The 19,600-nt window shown below is 31.8% G+C and overlaps 1 protein-coding gene across 1 annotated transcript; it reads left to right on the forward strand.

The window, feature by feature from the left end:
* Nucleotides 1-1,381: 1,381 nt before the first annotated feature.
* On the forward strand, nucleotides 1,382-16,183 carry LOC137928603 (tetratricopeptide repeat protein 17). Its single transcript, XM_068771488.1, has 19 exons — nucleotides 1,382-1,585; nucleotides 1,675-2,049; nucleotides 2,643-2,869; nucleotides 3,709-3,996; nucleotides 5,530-5,639; nucleotides 5,711-6,031; nucleotides 6,993-7,092; nucleotides 7,288-7,446; nucleotides 7,520-7,645; nucleotides 8,677-8,818; nucleotides 9,420-9,644; nucleotides 10,047-10,224; nucleotides 10,307-10,426; nucleotides 10,816-11,028; nucleotides 11,348-11,465; nucleotides 11,741-11,960; nucleotides 12,612-12,769; nucleotides 13,561-13,666; nucleotides 14,273-16,183. Exons 1-19 carry the CDS (start codon nucleotides 1,481-1,483, stop codon nucleotides 14,414-14,416), a joined length of 3,435 nt encoding a protein of 1,144 aa, XP_068627589.1. The 5' UTR covers nucleotides 1,382-1,480; the 3' UTR covers nucleotides 14,417-16,183.
* Nucleotides 16,184-19,600: the final 3,417 nt, after the last annotated feature.

Raw genomic sequence — 19,600 nt, forward strand, 5'->3', positions numbered from 1 at the left:
CTGTGACGCGAATTGAGGTTATTTGCACCTGCGCATTGAGGACTTGAGAATAATGCTCAAAGCTTCTACTCAGAATCGGTGGATATAGAAATGAGAATTAGGTTTTTTAAAAAAGTGGGCTACGATATTTTGTGATCATGGTCAAAACGAAGATCGAAACCCCAGGTCTATTATTCATAGTCTATTTTGAACTTTTTCAACTATTAAAGAAAATTATTGTGAATGTATCTAAGATTTTTATATCATAAGCTCAACGTTCTTGTCGAAAGGTCTCTGTTGCTATGATCTACTAGAAATAAACCAATAAAAGGAAAGCTTCAATAAAAAATCTTTCTTAATCAAAAAATTCATAGAAAATAAGAAAAACTCTTATTAATATGAACTTTAATTGCCAAAATTTTGCTCTTTAATCTGTAAAACAACGTAAATTTTGTTCTTCCTTAAACTAATCTCTTCTCGAAATACGACCGCTACTTTTATTTATTTTTTCTGAGATTGTATTGACTCATGATCGGTCATGATCCATTTCGTGAACTTGTAAATTCCTGCGATAATGAAAAATTACGTTATGTTTTACCATATGCCAAAAAACCCGAATACCATATTAATACGATTAAAACGTTACTACTAGATGTTATGTTATATATTTAATTTAGATATATATTTGTAAATCATATATGAATTGGATTAAAATTATTCATGAGATCAGGAGCGAGGAGATTTCAACCTAAAATAGAAATGGAGGGAAAAATAAAATTTATGAAAAAAATCATCAACCATTAAACCCGGATTAGTTATGATATACATAACTACGAAAGGTCGCTTTTAGTGTCTGTTATCTACGTGTTTAAATTATTTATAATTTATAATACTGAACGTCTGCATTGATCGCTAGGGTTGGGTTTATAGACTAATAATTTTGATTAAATAATTAAAAAATCGATTCATAAAAATCAAACTCAAATTTTGAAGAGAATTAAAAAATAATATCAAAGTTTATAAGATTTTTAGTAAGAGATATATAGAAATTAAGAGACTAGGCGACTAATTATAAGTGTTCATGGACAAAAATTATTAGACGATTGTAATAAGTATAAATAAAACAACCAAGACGCTGTTTATTTATCGATTTGTATAATGGATTTATCTTACACAAGAAATACCTAAGAGGCCTAGTTACTACTGATATAGATTTTGGATTTTTGATAGAAAGTCTGGAATAAATGTTCATTACATAAACAAATGTTTTCTGTAAACATCGATTTTTCGTGAAAATGATAAGATTGTACATCGAGCATCACTATTACACCATAGACATTACGATCTATCTTTCTCTGATAATAATGATATGTTGTATGGATATGTTGTCTGCTCGTAATTCAGTATTTGTGCCATACGAGAAAGAAGGCAATTTTATTAAGCGGATTTAAACGTTAAATATTATGATTACATATAAAAAGTCGTTTAATAAGGCATAAAAATGAAGGGTATCATACTTTTATGTTTTTTTATTGTATGTACCATTCATAGTATACAAGGGAATACGCACTGGATGGTGACAGAAAGTGGTCTAATACAACCTAGGGTATGGAATACAATATACTTACTAGTGTTCGTCGCCTTATTTAGATAATTAAAAATTCAATATTCAAGTTTACAATATAATATTTGCAGGTAGATTCTCCTTTTGAATTGGCTCGACCCTATGATCTGTTAGCGTTTTTAAATCAGGAAACTTATTGGAACGATGTTTTCAATATTTATAATGATTTATCAAAAAGGCAAACCTTAATAGATGAATTATGGGATGATGTGGATAAAAATACTGACATTGGGGTGCAAGTACTTTCAGACAATAATTGCCTTAAAGCTGGTCAATTAAATCAATTAGATTGGTATGTTTCTCTTTCTGACGACGGGAGTTCGCGAAATATACCAGAAAATGATTATAAGCTTGCTCGGCCTCTTTTTAGAATGGATGTAGATGTTCCTGACTGTAAGAAGATATCTTCTTTAATTTTCAGCATGTCTACTTTTGAGCATTTAGAGGTAAACTTTCATTTTAATTAACACAAGACATATGATTGAGAGGCAATTTTTAATGCTAATATTTAGAGTTATCAATAAATGAATAATTTGTTCATATATATTTGTCCTCAGTCAGCAATTTTTAACCTTAACTTATTTATATGAAGTGTGTTCTTTAGGCCTAAATATTGGAGCCTAATTAGCAGACAAAAAGACTACTGATGATTGTTTTGGAAAATTTGTTGCTCACTATTTTGCACTATCTGTGCCCATCCAATCATCAGCTCAAGTTTCATTCAATTATGAAATTGGAGAAAAATTCTCTTTATACAACTTATAGCATTGACAGAAACCTCGCAACATTATATTTAAATTAAAACTTAAAAATTACATCTGATATTGAAGTTGTTGAATTTGAGTCTATCACTTGTTACCTCTGAATTGTACCAGCTATACAAAGTAACCATCTATAAATTAAAAGAAAGACATACATTAATTGTTTTTAAAAAACTTAAAACTTTACTTTTAAAATCATTCAATGAATTTATTTTGATTTAATTAAAATTTTTGTTATTGTAGCTAGGTATTATTTTGAATTTCATAATTTATTTCAGGCAATGGTTCATAGAGAAAATGTAACAATATCACCAGAACTGTATCTGCCTGAAAAAATATCACCAATTATGACCATAGAACAGTTTGGACATTGGCTGTCTGGTATTCTCCGAAAGAACAGCTCTTCGTGGCTGCATTATAATTTAGCCTCCTTGTATTGGCGGGTGAGAGGTAATGCCCCTAAGGCAATAGAATGCAGTCGCCGAGCTATACATTATGCACCAAGGTTAACCAGCAAAATATTAATGTTTTTTTTTTATAATTTTATGGCTTATTATATGATTCACCAATGACAACTTCAGAAGAAATATTTTTCCAAATATTGAAAAATATTTTAGTATAACTGATTTTTACTTAAAGGTATTTTTAATATAGCCTATATACAGTTATATGTAAATTATTTACTAGTACTGTAACATTCTTAATTTAAAAATTAATGTAAGAGTGCTTTCTATTAAATGTTCATTTTAGTTTTTTAATGTTATCTTATAGAAATTCAAAAATCTCTATTTCAATAAATATAAATACAAGTGGTTATAGATGTAAAAGTTTTAAAAGGTTGTATGGAAAGTATAGCTTATTGCTCTGCAAAATTGTTTTGTGCTTGATTATTTCCAATCTCTCTGTATAAAATCATCACTCTGAAACTTTTAGAATGTGATAGACCACTAACTTCTGGCAGTATAAAGTCTGCTAAGACAAATAGCACACAAAAATTAATTTTAATGTGCAGTAATTCCAATATTTAAAATGATTTTTCTTACTACATTTCATTACATTATTTATTATTTCTGAAACCATTAATTGTTGGATAGAGACCCATACATTAACTGACAGTAAATAAACTCACTCTATATTCACCCCTTTATAGCATTTGCATCTATATCCATTTACACTTTATAAACATGTAGGGTAAATGCACAATGAACATTTTATAATGTATCTTAATGAATCTTGAATTCACTTGTAGAAGTTATCAATACTAGTTACTGAATATTATGTGGCATTGAATCAACCGTTTTCTAAAGTTGACCACAAATATTATTAAATATTTTTCTTTTTCAGAGCATATAAAGATATAGCACTTCTCGGCCTAGGTACAATACTACATTTGGGCAAAATGGCAGAAGATGCTGTTGTGATTTTAAATGCAGCCGTTGATCATAATCCAAACTCATACTTAAGTCATTTCCATCTTGGGAATGCATATGCGGTGCTGTGCGATTTTAATAGTTCCAGTAACCATTTAGATCAATGTATAAAATTAAATCCAAACTTTGATGTTGCTGTGAAACACAAACATGGTGCGGTTTGTCTTGCGAATATATGGAAGAAGTTATTAGTTGTAAAAGTGTGAGTATTTTTTTAAACTTGTAAGCAGTTTTTATTAATTACTTTAGTCAGTGAATCTGTGTCACAATACTGATTTTATTTATTCTTTATCATGATTTAACATAAACATATATTAATATAATTTTTAACTTGACTTTAAATTCTTTATTTTTTATGTAATATATTTCAATATGATAAATGGACGGTTTAACTTTAGCGGACTTCGACTTGCGATCGCTGGTCGTGGGTTCGATTCTCAGAATCTTACATGATTCACATTTTGTGCATCAATCACATAGGATAGCTACTGCTCACAAACAAGTTTCCAGAGGATGGGCAGCAGCGTCCTCTGGGCACCAACATACCACACTGCGATCGCCGGCCCGCCTGCAAAGCGTGGCGATCATGGTATATACCCCCATAGATATCTTTAGGGGTTGAGCTATGCCTTGCATTGGGCGTCTATGAGCTGAAACGACGACGACATTCGAATAAATAACTTCATTATTTTACCGTTTGATGGCTATGCAGCGCTTCCAGATTTCAAGTTCAAACAAAATAAGCGGCGCTGTTGCATATCTCAGTACGAGTCTGTATCTTTTTGCGTGAGAAAATTTTGAGGAATATCTGTGTAAGAAGGATTATTTGCGAATGACCTACTACATTTAAATGTCTTGTAATTTTAAATAAATAAACAAATACATATATTGGTGTTTAATACAGTTTAATTCAGAACAAAATATTTGCACAGATAAAATATTAAATAAGATTGATTACCGTTTCACTAGTAGAATTTTTGGTGAAGTTAACTAGTGATCTTTGGGTGTATAATGATATTTATAATCAGGAGTTAAATTTAGTGAATGTACTAGATATGTGTAAATAACTTAATTCACTTTCCATTCACATTTTTGGTCCAAAATACAGCATGAGTTTTGGTCACATATTAAAGCTTTAATTTGATTAAGACAAATAGTAACAATTGTCAAAGTATAGCACAGTAATTATTAGGTAACTCACCTGTTGGATCCTGTAATCATTTTTTTCCTCTATCCCTTCATAACATACTTTATTTATAAATACAATACTCTTTTGATATTGGCCTTGAATCAGGTTGTTGCAAAAATTGCCTAATTTCTTAGATTCTACATGTGATTGGATTGGTTATAGGTTTATATGCTATAAAGAGGTGAATGTATAGCTAATTTGCTGTCAATTAATGTCTAGTACACTCTTACGCGTTTTCAAAATTTGATTTACTACATATTAAAATAAATTATTGTTCACTACCTATTGTTATTGCTTTTAATACTATCATAGGTTATAGGTCTGTCGCATACTAATAGAAAAAGTTAATTGATGTGGTATATTCAAGGGTAATCACTTTATAGAGGTTGATTGGAAATAGTTGTAAAAGCTTTAAACCTTTTTGCTGACAAATGACCTATAAAATCATCCCTTTTAAGCTTTTATACTTATAAATAATCAGCCTGTTTATTACTTTGGTACAATTTATTTAACCTGTGAATTTAAAAACATTTATATTTGTTACAGTGCGTTAAATAAGTTGCGAAATGAGCTCTTAATATATGGTGAAAAAGAGGCTCAATTGCTCAAATCTCAGAGCTCAATTTTAAAAGTTATGAAACATGACGAGGAGTATGGTAATAGTATTTTTCATTTTAAGTTAAATGTTCATTCATTTAAGTTGCATTTAAATCAATTAAAATTATAGATTACCGAAGTGTGGTGAAGAATTGCGAGAAGATGACAGAGTTAACAGGTCTCGATATAAAGGGGCTAAAATTAAAAGGAGATAAAAACTCCCTCTTAAAATATTTTCTCGAGGGATCATTGTACAGTGACTTATGGTCAGATAAAACAAGCTTACAAGCAGTTGAATCTGCTTACAGTCTCCAAAGACTTGTGCGACATATTGAGAAGCATTCTGACTTAGCATCAGAAATAGTATTACAGTCTGATTTACTAAGGGCTGCTGAAGAAAAAGTTTTTAAAGATCATATAACACCTTCACCGCTACCAGAAATACTTATAAGTGAGTAAATTTAAATTTATTATAATTATTTCCAAGTAGAATCCTTGTACTCCTAGCTAATGTAAATAATTTAATGACAAATAAACCATTATTATTAAAAGTATGAATTCATTTACGTTGCGATGGTAAAGATTTAGTTAGAATCTTAATATTGTAAACTATTACATTATTGCATGCCTAAAAAGTAAATAAAACAATTATAATGTTAATAGGCGATTAATCGAAATCAGATAATTATCCATTGAAGAAAAAATTTATTTAGTTACAAATGCATAAATTAAGAAAAGGAATGTTTTTCATGTCTACATGCACACAAGTACATGCATTGGGTCATCTCTCTCGCAAGTAAAGAACTTGACATTTGATTTGGTACATGGGAAATATTAATGTTTTACATACACATTTAAGTTTAAATAATCTACATATACAAGTTATATATAGAGTGTCATTTCAGTCCACAGATGCTCACTGCAAGTTATAGGTCTCTTCCAATAATATCCTTGAGGGATATACCATAACCGACATGTTTGGTGGTCACAGTGTAGTGTTATTATACACAGAGGACACTGCTGTCCATTCTTAAGATTGTATCCTGAGAATCGAACCCGCTATCATCAATCATAAGTCCACTCAGCCCTCTTTTGCTGGGCTAACCACTACTCATATATAGTGTATATGCCAATTAATTGTCTTATTTATATCGGTCTTTTTTTGAATACAAAAGCTGATTCCATAATAAGCCAACTTTTAATATATATGTATTAAAAAATACAATATGGTAATTATAATTAAGATAAAATGACTATAAATATGGTGGTTACTGTGCTTCCTTTGATTTTGATCTTTATGCAGCAACATACATCCTATGCAATGTGCATTGTTCAAATGTCTGTCTTCAAAACCATTATCTTATAGAGCATATTAAAACTAATTTAATCAGTAAGACCTTATTTTTATTAAGGTAAGCCGCGTGTGGATGTAAAATCAGAGACAAAACCAGACAAAAAGCCTAGCAACCAAATTGAAGAAAATATTAAGGAATTTGAAAAGGGAGTTCATTTGTAAGTTTCTATACTGATATCTAGTTAGGTTGGTGAGTTGTGAAATACTTATTATTATAAACAGTAGAGAAGCAACTTTACTTTTTTTATAATTATGTTTTTGAAAATTTCATGTGCACTTATTTGAAAAATATTTTTTTTTAAAATAAGTTATTGAAATTTGTTCATGTATGTTTAAATATTTTTTTTCATTAGGTTTCCTCTCACAATGAAGATAAATCGAAATTCCGAAGACTTTGACAAAGACCCTGATTGGCCGTCTAATAGTTTTTGTAAGGAGGCAGCACCAAACTTTCCAGAGAATCTCGAAGCTATATTCCCTGTGTTTTTGTCCTTTGAAAATAAGGGCTTAATGTGAGTAAAATATAAAGCTAATTTTTAAATTTATTGTCATAATATTTGACGGTGACAAAATACTTTTATATAGGCTTGGCAGCTTGCTGACAGAGAAATTGGGAGTGTCTGCTTCTGAGGAGTATGAGCTTCCTTGGCACCCACCAACATGTCCTCAAGACAAAGCAGCTGCTGCATTCACTCAGAAGAAATCACAGAAGTAATTTATGCACTTATTTTCAAACTAAATTTACAAAAAAAATGCATAAATAACACAATCACATATTAGTACAATACGATATTCAATGCACAGAGTAAACAATTGAAAAAGTGTGAAGGTCACGTCTTTCCTACACGTTTTTAAAATTGTGTTCTAGTATTACTTATACAATTTGTCATATAAGGAGGTTGTACAAAAAATAAAACTTATTTTTTTGTATTTATTAGGTGTACTAAACTAGTCAATTGGCACATACTACAAACTAAGTAAAGTATGCTTGAAAAATCGAGAGTATGTACTTTCTGAAAGTGAACACTACATGCATTGAGTAAAATAGAAACTAAGTTACACTGATTATTTACAATTGTGATTATTATTTACAATCATCATTATGTCTATAAGTAATTATACATGGCTTCTTAATGAGGCTTGATAATGAGGTATGTTATCATTAAAAATAACTATTTCAAATCATTGGCTTCAACTTAACAGTTTATTAAGATTTTTTAATCACTATAAACACAATAATACTTAATTATAAGACATACCATGAGTTTTTGGGATTCATATATTAAACATAAATATTTTTTTTTATCATTGTTGTCATGTTAACAATGGTATTAATTTATTATTCTACAAATTCACTACCTGCTTGATATAATTTTCGCAATCTATATTTTTAACAAACACCTTAAATCAGTAAATGTTATATTTCAGTTAAAGGTTTTATAAGTTTTGCAACACGTTCTTTTAACTGAGCGAAACTTGGTACTATGAGATTGAGTATGGTGTAGTTTTTTTAGTTAGTTCGATTTTATTATCATTGGCTTGTGATATTTTATTGTAGACTTAAATTTTTAACCCATGTAAATGCATTCTTTCATCTTTATGAATAATTAATAAAAAAAGTTATCTTATTATTTTCGGGTGTTGATTTTTCTGACTATTGTAGTATAACACAAGTCAAAATACGTTTTGTTTCACTAAGTACACAATATAAATATAATAATTATACGAATTGTACATTTCAGAAATCAGTTGGTGGGAGAGGTTGTTAAATTGGAATATCTGAAGCAGAAGTTACTAGAATATGTTGGCAATGGGAATGTAGATCTTGTTAAACATATGCAAGATGCTGAGATTGGTCAGCGGATTTATGCTGCTGTGCAGAAGGTATGGAGTTAAATATTAAATGTCACAATATAAATGAAGAAATTAGGTTTCTAGTCATAGTTCTGGTTATGGAGAAATTATCTTTTCTTGTTTAATCGATTAAAACAGCATTATATATATATATAATACCTGGTATCTTTTATCTATCTGTCTTTTTTCTTGCTTTAGTGGGCCCAACATTCCGTTTCATATCAATGTCAATCATAAGACTACCTCCGATACTGTGAAGTGGTATGAATATTTTTTAACTTAATCACCACTATCATTTTAATATGTATATCTCCTGAATTTAACTTATTTTTAACTAAATTACACTAGAATATCAAAGACAATTATTTAATAATGCATGGTATTTCTTTCTGGAGAGCAATATCGAATCTATTTCTATTGCTATATGTACACCAATATATTTCACATATATTACTCATATATGAGATTTTATCAATGGGCTAGTAAAATAACTTGTTATTGAGTCATTTATAAAGAAAGTTCTATGTATATTGACATTTTTTTTGTATATCACTGATTTCAAATCAATTTAATATCAATGAATCGGCTATTTTATGCATATTGTAACAGGTATACATACCCTTGATTACAGAAACTGGCACCGAAATGGATCCTTTACACATTGTCTTCGTTATACTGGCGCGCTCGTGGCAACAACGGGAATGCATTATATTGTCTGCTGACAGCGAACAAGTCCGTACCACATAGGTACAAGGACATCGTCCTAGTGTCCTTGGCTTCTGTATGTTTGGAGATGGGTTACTTTGATGAGGCTCTTACGGCTGCAGAAGAGGCTTTTAGGATTAGTTTATATGAAGTAAGTTGACAAATATTTATTGTCCCATACATTAATACTTACACTTTTAGATACATAGTATGGGGTAAAATAGAGGAGTTATTTGATTGGCGGGCCTCACAGTAACAAAACGCTAAGAAAACCAGGTCGTAAATCCCTGTGGAGGCAACATGTCGAATCCATCAAGGCTTTGCAGGAAGGGCGCGACCTTCAGCAATGAAGATAAACCACAAAGAAGAAGAAGATAATATTTGAAAAGTTGTCTAAATACTGAGATATAAATAAATACTAGTTTTATAACTCGCAACACAATTTTTAACTTTTTTTATTGTTTTCATATATTTGAATGCATCATTTAATTATTTCACTTTTATATAAGATAAAGTTTCATGTAAAGTTTATCAAGATTGCTATACATTTCAGCCAGCTACAAACTTTATTCTAGCAGAACTGAATCTGCTCAAAAAACATCGGAACACACACATGTTTCATCTGAAGCAAGTGGTTCGCGTTGACAAAGATTTCCTAGGCGGTACAGCCAAGAACCTCTTATACGGGTGGGCGTGTATTTTGAAACAAGTTAATGTATTGACTGAAATGGGTGAGGTTTTGCTAAACGTTTTATTGGTAAAGTAAATAAATAAAAGAAAAAAAATTAATGGTAGTAATTTCATTGCTTTTAGATTATAACACTGCTGGCGATGTTTGCACACAATTAGAGCCCGGAGTGAATATGGTGTGTGAAAAGGACGGAAGTAATTGTCACATGACAAACGTCAAGTGTTCCAATAATAAGGAAAAAAGTGAGTATTTCTTTTTCTGTTTATTACTTAAGAGCAACTGTTGCGTTTCTCGTTGGCTCTTTATGGCAGAACTGTCTTCTGAGTCGGTGGTTGCTTTCTAGAAGACTGACAATAATCACATTTTACGTTAATTAATTCAAAAGGTTTTTTTTAAGTATTTTTCCATCGTGACCCAGTGAACTTATTCTGTATCTTATATTACTCCTCTTCAAGGTCTATTTTAAATCGAATAAAAAAAAGAATCAAAGAATTTGTAATATGTTTGTGTTCCAAATTTAAATAATAATGATTTAAAAATGCATTCCTGTTTAAAGTTTGTGTTATTTTCTTGCAAATGTGTTAGTAAACTCTGTGTTACGGAAAAGTGATGGTTTTATTTTTATTTACAGTGGACACCAGCACAATAGTGCGTTTATTAGAGCTGAAGGATGAAAGTATACAGAAATCCCAAGCAGATAACATGGACGAGAGTATTTTCGATCCGTTTGTTGCAAACATGCCCAGAGACCGGGGAGACTTTTTGGGGCACCAAGTTAATTTTGATAGTATGATGTTTACTATAACCAATTCGCTTAAGGGATGCGGGCCCGTGGGATGTCGTAGTAAGTTTTTATAGCACAATCTATGTAGGTGTATATATTTAAGGAATGACAGAATAAAACATGATAGTTCCATGATGTCTACTTTCTCACAAAAGGTCCAAAACCGACAATTAAACTCTTCTTTTTGCAATTAAAAATGTGAGTTCTAATGAATAGATAACTGTGAAGTTTTTATTATTTTTTTAATTTCAAATTGTACATCTATTTTTATGTGATGTAATGTAAATATCATGTTCTGGTCAGATCTGACAGAAACAGAAATTTGTAGCATCCATCCAGTAAAAGTACAGTGAAATAAAATAAATTCTTCATTTTTCAGATCTTCAAGCTGAAGATTTGTCTCTGAAGGAAGAGGATTGTGGATACCATCACTTACAACTGGGCTACTGGCTGCATATTGTTAGCTTCAAGCAACCGTTTGCTGATACTAATTTACGGTATTGTTTCTAGCATATATTAATTTTTGTTCCATTCGAAGCTTATTTCGAGTGTTTGGGTGGACAGAAGGTGGACAGATGACCTCGTTGAGGTCGTCGGAAGATGGAAATCTATGGCGAAGGCCTATATCCTTTTAGTGGACCCTCTGAAATATCATCACCTCATATAAAACGATGTAAAACTATGATGTATAGCTAAAGTTGTTCTATACATGTAATGATTTTTTTTAAACATTTACCCTAAAAGTTTATTTTATTTTACATTATTTTTTCAGACTTCCCACAGAAATCGTCACAATGACACCTTCCAACAAGAAAGTTCCAGAATGCCGCTTAACCGCAGATTCTTCCCGAGATTTCTTCTTGGAGCGCGTCGTTCGAGTGGACCCGGAAGGCTGGGAGCCAGTGCTAAGTCTGATGCATCAATTCGCCGAGATGTTCAGCTATTTTGATTACGTCACTTTGGGGGCAAAAATAGCGAAATACGTAGAAACCGTAAGTTGGCTCTTTTGTCCCTCGTCTAGTTAATATTTTTGTTAGTATAATTTTCATCTAAACTAATGTATTTGTAATTCTTTTATTTATGTCATATAGTATTATATATCTTTGCAATATTACTAAATTCGTATTTTTAAAGTATCTTATAGTGGAATATAATTATATTAAATTTGTGATAATTAACCTTATTAATTAGCGTTATTATCTGGCTTTGTTAGTTAATTAGTTCTAAAAAAAACTCATTTCCTGAGGCTCTTGTGTGTACTCACCCCATGGAACGTACGACGAAGCGATCAAAGAGCTGGGCAGCTTCCAATCCTGTGAAATAGTAATATGTAGCAGCCGCCGAGGCTTTTTCAAAACTTCATTGCCCTTAAAATAGGTATTAGACCAGGCGCCTTCTACGGCTTGCCGCCTCGAGTCCAAAGAATCTGCAAAAAAAGGTACACGTATATATAGGTAGGTAGGTCGGTCGTAGTTCTAGTCAGGTCTTGCTAGTTATTATTGTATCTAATTTATTTTAGATAAGAGATCGGATGCAACGATCTCTCCCTTAATAATTATTTAAAATTGATATTTTTGGAACAATATCGAAAAGTTTTTTGCGTTGCGAGTCATAGTAGTAATAAGTAATGTTTGTGTGTACAGAAGCCGCGGTCGTGGCTGGGCGCGCTGAGCGCGGGCTGGTGGTGCGGTGCGGGGGGTCGTGGCGCGTGCGCGGTGCGCTGCCTGTCCGCCGCGCTCGCACTGGCGCCCCACCACCACGCCGCGCACGTCATGCGCGCGCTCGTCGCGCTGCTGCACACGTACGTACACAGCACACGCGCACACGCGCACGCTAACTGTATCTAATGTTTAATAATCCTTCATTGGTCTGAGTGTACGCATATATAATAAAATTTCACAACATATCTTTTACCTACCTTTTTCTGTTTTTAAATCTAAAATTATAATTATATTGCATAAATAAAATTTATATAAATTTCATTATAGTATTGACGAGTTTTCAGTTGATCGATATGTGTGGAATTTGGTGGAAACACTAGAAATTAATAAATTTAATTTAAAAAGAGCAACTGTTTAGTTTCTGGCCGGATTTCTCAGTAGGTGCGCATTTTGAACCGGCGGTAGCTTACTACTTATAATGTTAAAATAATCGACGACAACAAAATACATTTAAATGCCTACTTGAATTTGAAAATATATTTCGGTAATTTTTAACACGTTTAAAAAAATATTAGGGCTAGTTTTAATACCTGTAAGAGCAGAATATAAAAAAAATGTGTTTTTTTAATGACTGTGTCCCCTTGGTACCCTCACGGGTAGAATTAAATTGAAATCTGTTTTTACACTCTTCTCGGCGAAAGAAATAATTTTACCAATATGGTTCCGAATTGGTTATATATGTATCATTGCATTGCTATAGTATCTATACTCTGGCGGCTAACAAGGCTTTTATGATTAAAACATGAGGAAATGATACAAAATATTAAAATATACGGGAAGGTACTTTAAGATTTGGAATTCGTTCATATGATAAAATTTAATAAATAAAATATTTTGAGCTTTTTACAGACGTTAAATGTATGTCTTTCAGGCAATCAAAACAGCGCGACGCTAAAGATATTGCGTACCTGTCGTTCTACTTGACACCAAAGAGCAAAGTTGAAGCATTCCTAGTGGCCGTTTCACACACATGCATGGTAAGCAGTGTTATATTTTACAATTACAATTATATGAATTGATATCAAGACGTAATTTTACATAATGTACTGTCAAAATTGTTTATTTTAAATATAGATAATAGATCGTAGTTTTTCAAGGCAAGAGACTATCTAGGTGGTAACTATACCCGTCTCTTTATTTTATTGCTTTAATTTTTTTAATTACTATTAAAAACGCTGGAACATGACTTGAACTTGGTTGGCAAAACGTCATAGACATGAATGCTCAGTATCTAACTGAATATAGACATTAAAAAAACTTTCCTCTTTATTTGAAATCCGCAATTAGATGCCAACTCATTATTTCACGTAATTATTCGTAAATAAACTTCAACTATATAAAAATAGTATAAGAACAGATAATAAATATTATACTTGAGTAACAGAACTCTGTAGTGCAATTATTAACAGCTGTACTTATACTATGGCCTGGGAACAGCTGTTATAAAACTTTAACCTATAAAAAGTTAATTTATTTAATTAATAAATATTGATCATCGAAAATATTTATTTGAAATTCTAATTAGTAGATTTAAATGCATGTATGCAAATTTTTATTACATATTTTTTGTTTACTGTTTACAGGCGGAATACGAGCAGGCAGTGTGGATGTATCGTTATGCATTAACGTATGACAGTAAATTCCTACCCGCAAAAGCTTGTCTCCACGCCACCATGTGTCTGATGTTCTACGGAGACAATAACAAAGGGCAGTCCATGGAGGAATAATTCTAATATATACATATATCCTATTCCATCGATAAAAATGTTACAACTTTCACAACTGCGAGTTACATATGTATTAAGAAAAGAAAGTAAAATGTTACCCATGGTTAATAAACGTTTTTAATATATACAGAGTTAATGGTTTGTCCTCGTATCACAAACCAATAGGTTCGAAATATACATATTGTTCAACAATACCGAAGATAATTTTAATTAAGTAAATAATTATATAGTACGAATAAATAACGCTCTTCTATGTACTTCGGCTACACGAATTGTAACAAGCGTCCAATGTAAATCAAAATGTAATAATTATTTTATAGTTTTTGCACTAATATAACTTTATTTCAGTAAATAAGTCAAATATCTATTTAATGAGTGGTATACGACGTCTGCCAACCGCAACTTACTATATTATGACCGTGAGAAACACGTATAATATCCGAACTGTTTGTATGGAAATGTATGAGACTGACTTAGTTTTCAAATATTTTGTCGTCGACTAACAATGTTTCGTATCGTGCAAGTAGTAGCAACAAACGTTCACTCCGGTCTTGTGGGAGTAATCTCATACATTTCCATACATTTTCATACATTCCGATATAAACTGTACGAGCGTTATACGGGTTGCTTACTGTCTTCATATGGGTAGGATACAGGAATTGATCATTTTCAATGAGTTTTATTTGATAAAGAATTGCCTTTGAAATTTAAAATATTACATGAAAATACAAAATAATAATAAAACAGCCATAACAGGCGCCATGTTTAAAAAGGTATTAAATAGTTAAGTTAATAGGTTTGGTGGGCGTAGTAGAGCACATCGCTTACATACGTCCCTGATTAGTTCCTATTTCGTTCACGGTAGACATCGCAGTGGGTAGAGTTCTTCAATTGTACTATGTAACAATAGTTGTAATGAAGACCTGCAAAACTTGGAATTGCCAACTACAGATCGAGTTCTTAAAAGGGACTTTGATCCGTTGCTACGACTCGGCCGCACAACACATAAACTCGCCGACTGTAGGTGCCGCCACTTACAAAACAATCACATCCAGTACAATCAGATACCGCGCCATCCTTCGAAAGAGACATGCGCTTAAGTCTTCGAATGACAGGACGACCTTAAGACGGGCACCATACAAAACATTTCACAGCTGTTTGAAAACCGGTTCGTTTATAACAGGCGTTGCCAACCCCTTGATCATTCTTGATCAGTTGCTGGAGTTTTTTCCCCCACTTCTTCTTCAGTGTTAACGTTGGATTGTTGGTAACCTTGAGATGAAATGCTAAATACTTATTGTCGAAGAGTGACAGCCCAAGCTGAGGTCCCCTAGTGAGTGTCCTTGAGGTTAGTCACTCCTGGGAGCGTCCGCCGAAGCGATCTAAGAGCTCGGCGGCATCCCAGTCCGGTGAAATTTTAATATGTATCGGCCCGAAGCTAGGCTTTCCAAGGAGCCCTCGAGCTTTACTACCTTAAAGAGGTTTTAGGTTAAGCGCCCTCAGCGCCCTGCTCCCTCGCACCAGCGGAACCTGCAAGACAAGTCAAATAAATGTCAGTAGAAATAAAAGTTATAATAATTTTGTGCGATAAACAACATACAATTTTAAATAGCGATAAATATTTACACAAAAGCCATAAAAAAGGTTTTTTTATTTATTTGTCTTAAACATTTATAAATACATTTAATGGATTCATCTGTTTCTAGTTCTGAATTGTAACTAAAACAAAACTATATAAACTTTATTTGTGACCAAGTGTAAATGTAAACATTGTTATCCAAATGTAATTTATTGTATAAGCTATGAACCCTAGAGGTCTAAAGCCTTATAGTTGTTATTTTATTCGTACTATATAATAGTTATGTACTCTTAAAAAGAGATCTTATATTCGGATTTGTATTTACTTAAATAGGAATGTTACGTCATGGAGGGTTTGCTTATTGTGAATAGCTCTTTTTGATCGAAAAAAAAATTTAGAGAAATAGAGTAAGGCTATACCTACTTGACGAAAATAGTACTTTGTTTTTACCAAAATATTGATAACACATTGAATCCGTCTCCATACTTTCTTAGGATATAATTTTACATAAACATGCATCCGAATATAAAATCTCTGTTTTAATTAATTAATATTACTGACAAATATGATATTTCTAAATTTGGAATACCCACATACATATATTATATATATCTTGTCTGTATAATTGAATTTGCTTGAACTACCTTACATCACTGTAAAGATCACTATATTACACAGTAAATTTTAACTGTTACCGTTATACATAGAGCCATTGCATATACCGAGTATTTCTACTAAGTAATATTTATATATATATATAAGAATAATTAACCAAATTGTGATATAGTACAATAAAAGGACTTATTTGAAAATTGTAATCTCATGTATGTTTGAATGATCAAATTAAAGGACTTCAACTCAAGAGGTTTTATATTTAAAGAAGGTCGTTACATGCCTGTTATTAAATAATTCATAATTATAAAATGCAGTTGAGTAAAGTGCATAAAATCAGTGTTATACCTATTTAAAAGACATTGGTGGTTTTTGATCTGCTCAATTTTCAATATTTAAAATTTTCTCATGACAAATGTATAGAGATGTTATAAATTACTAGTAATGTGGCAGACATTATTTGATTAAGGTTATTTTTAATGTAGGCTGAATAATGCTTTGTTTTTGGTCAATGCTATACAGTTTTCATGACTTGTTCCTAAAAATTAGACTTAAGTACAATTCTTATCTCCAAATATTTCTTTCAGTAAATATTGTAAGCTATTTTTTTAATTTGCCAGTTGGCTTAGTAATGTAATTGCATAGCTTTATTCATTAAGTTGACAATGTGTTCTTATTGTTTTGCCATTGTACCTTGCCTAAGACTGATGTTACGGATTTTTTACTTTGTTGGTTATGAATATAACCTAATCCTCTTTGTTCTTTTTTGTTTTATTTGACTAACGCTACTTATGTAAAATTTACGTAATTTTTGTAATTCATAAGTTATTTTTTTAATTTCTTATTTCTGGTTTTATTTTCCTAGTTGACATTTTAATTAAAAAATTTACTTTTTTAATTCTTTTTAGGTAGGTTTGTTGAAAAATACTTAAAGGTAGGTATGACCGGATCATAAAATAGCGTGAGTTAATACTAGTGATACGAAGATTGCTGACGCAAGTGCATTTACTGACTTTTGCAACATATTATTTTATTAAGGCTTCTACAGCAAAAATATTTACCTCTTACCTTAAATCTAGATTTATTTTCTTACGTGACTTTTAAGTTGCTAAGAAAATTGGAGGACTTAAAATTGACTATGCCTGCATATTCTACTATATTTATGGAGAAATCTTACTGTCGCTGACAGGTTATGGAATGAGCTGCCAGAACCAATAACATGTGTTAAATCGCTGTCAGCATTTAAAAAATATGGTGAAACAATATTACCTTGGCCTTTAAAATAGGATACACGGCCTTAGCGCGATAAGACCGCCTCTTGTATTGTTTTTTTTGTTTTTTTTTTTTAGTTACTATCTATGGTGTACAAAAAAAGTGTAAATAAATAGTTTAGTGAAGGATTGTATTACAATGAACTCTGGTCTCGATAGCACTGTTTCATGGAAACAGGTAAAGTAATCTTATACCCAGCTGCGTTTTTTGATACTTGTGGTATTTTAGAAAGGGTGATTGAAAATAGTCATCATTTTCTGTCAATTATTGTATGGTACACCATATCCAAAAGTAGCGATTTCAGAAGTAATAACGTAATGATAATATCGTAAGAATAATAATTGTTATTATTACATGTTAATTATTAAATTAATTACTGTTTACTATTTATTCCTGCATATTTTTTTATTTAAAGTAAGTTTAAAAGTTTTATGAAGCAATAAAGCTCAGTTTTTTATCTAAAGAGCTTTAAACGAACGGTAACTGCGCTATTGTCATTTAGAGATTCCACTTGTTTGAAGAGACTGTGCAGATGGTGCACAGACAGCCTTTATCTTTTAAGGTATTAAAACTCGAGGGTGTCCTCGGGAGGCTCTGCACGGACTACTACTTATTATTTATTTTGCTACCGTAAGAGCTGTACCGCGTGATAGGTATGCGCGTGGCGAGACGGGTGAGTATTGGCTGGCTCTTTTCTTCAGTCCGGCTTCAACGCTCCAAGCGGCGGTGCTCATGTTGATTTTTTCGACTCTGACCTAGCTCAATCCTAAGGTGCGATAAGAGTGAGGTTTTATATCGCTTAGGCGGAAGCTTTGAAGTGACCTGCCGCCGAGAAAGGACTTCGGCATCCCTTGTCACTCGGAATGATCAACATTCCGTCGCCCGGGAAATTGACTTTTATCACTTAAAAATATTGTTTGCTATTTGACACTAGGTACATTTTGGGTTTGTAGTGAATCATCATCATCACTCGAAGCGCTTAGGCTAAGTATTAAGGTTGATGCGCCATTGCGAAATAAAGTGTGTTTTCCGGTATAATCTTTAATCCGGCAAACGGTGTGTAGTGATTGGTTACAGTTATAAGTAGCATGTAGCGTAAATGGAGCATAATACAGTCACCCCAGTATAGCTCATTTGTCAGCAAAAAGCTTAAATGCTACACTTGTTTGCAATTATCCTGAATAAAGTGATTACTGTGAAATATGATATTTTAATTTATTTTTTCTGTTGGAATGCGACAGACTAATGACTTTTGGCAGCATAAAGCCTGATAGACAGTAAAAAAGTTGGCACTTAAAAATATGGAATGTCTTCTCGTTACGAAGGTCCTGATTTCTTTTACTAATCTAGAGAAATATTTTTATACGACTGCTGAAGGTTTGAAATCGCATTATCAAGCCAATGTTGTTAATATAAGATTATTATTAGACACCTAGGTAAATATTAGGAATAGAGATATTTGTCTGTTTTTTTTTTAAATATTGTTAATGTAATCGTAAAATTACACGTGGTTTTAAATAAACCTACCAGCGACATTATTGAATGAGTAATATCAGGTTTCCTTTATGTTCTTCTCTGAACAGTGATACCATTAAAATTAATTATAAAGTTAATCAGTGCCGGAGAAAGAGGCTAGATATCCTACCATAAGATAAGCTTCTTGTTTATCTGTAAAGTAATAGTCGTGAAAAGTTGGGTAATATTTATGCACAAAAAGACTC

This window comes from Battus philenor, unplaced genomic scaffold, assembly GCF_028537555.1.
Source record: "Battus philenor isolate CCGP_79_NKW_IND1 unplaced genomic scaffold, ilBatPhil1.0.hap1 SCAF_4, whole genome shotgun sequence".
NCBI classification, from domain to species: domain Eukaryota; kingdom Metazoa; phylum Arthropoda; class Insecta; order Lepidoptera; family Papilionidae; genus Battus; species Battus philenor.

Bases quoted from the DNA above. Each gene is read 5' to 3' on its own strand.
- LOC137928603 (XM_068771488.1), top strand. From the start codon at position 1,481: ATGAAGGGTATCATACTTTTATGTTTTTTTATTGTATGTACCATTCAT. The intron at 6,032-6,992 runs GTGAGTAAATTT...ATTTTTATTAAG, and splicing joins GCTACCAGAAATACTTATAA to GTAAGCCGCGTGTGGATGTA. The intron at 11,029-11,347 runs GTAAGTTTTTAT...TTCATTTTTCAG, and splicing joins CGGGCCCGTGGGATGTCGTA to ATCTTCAAGCTGAAGATTTG.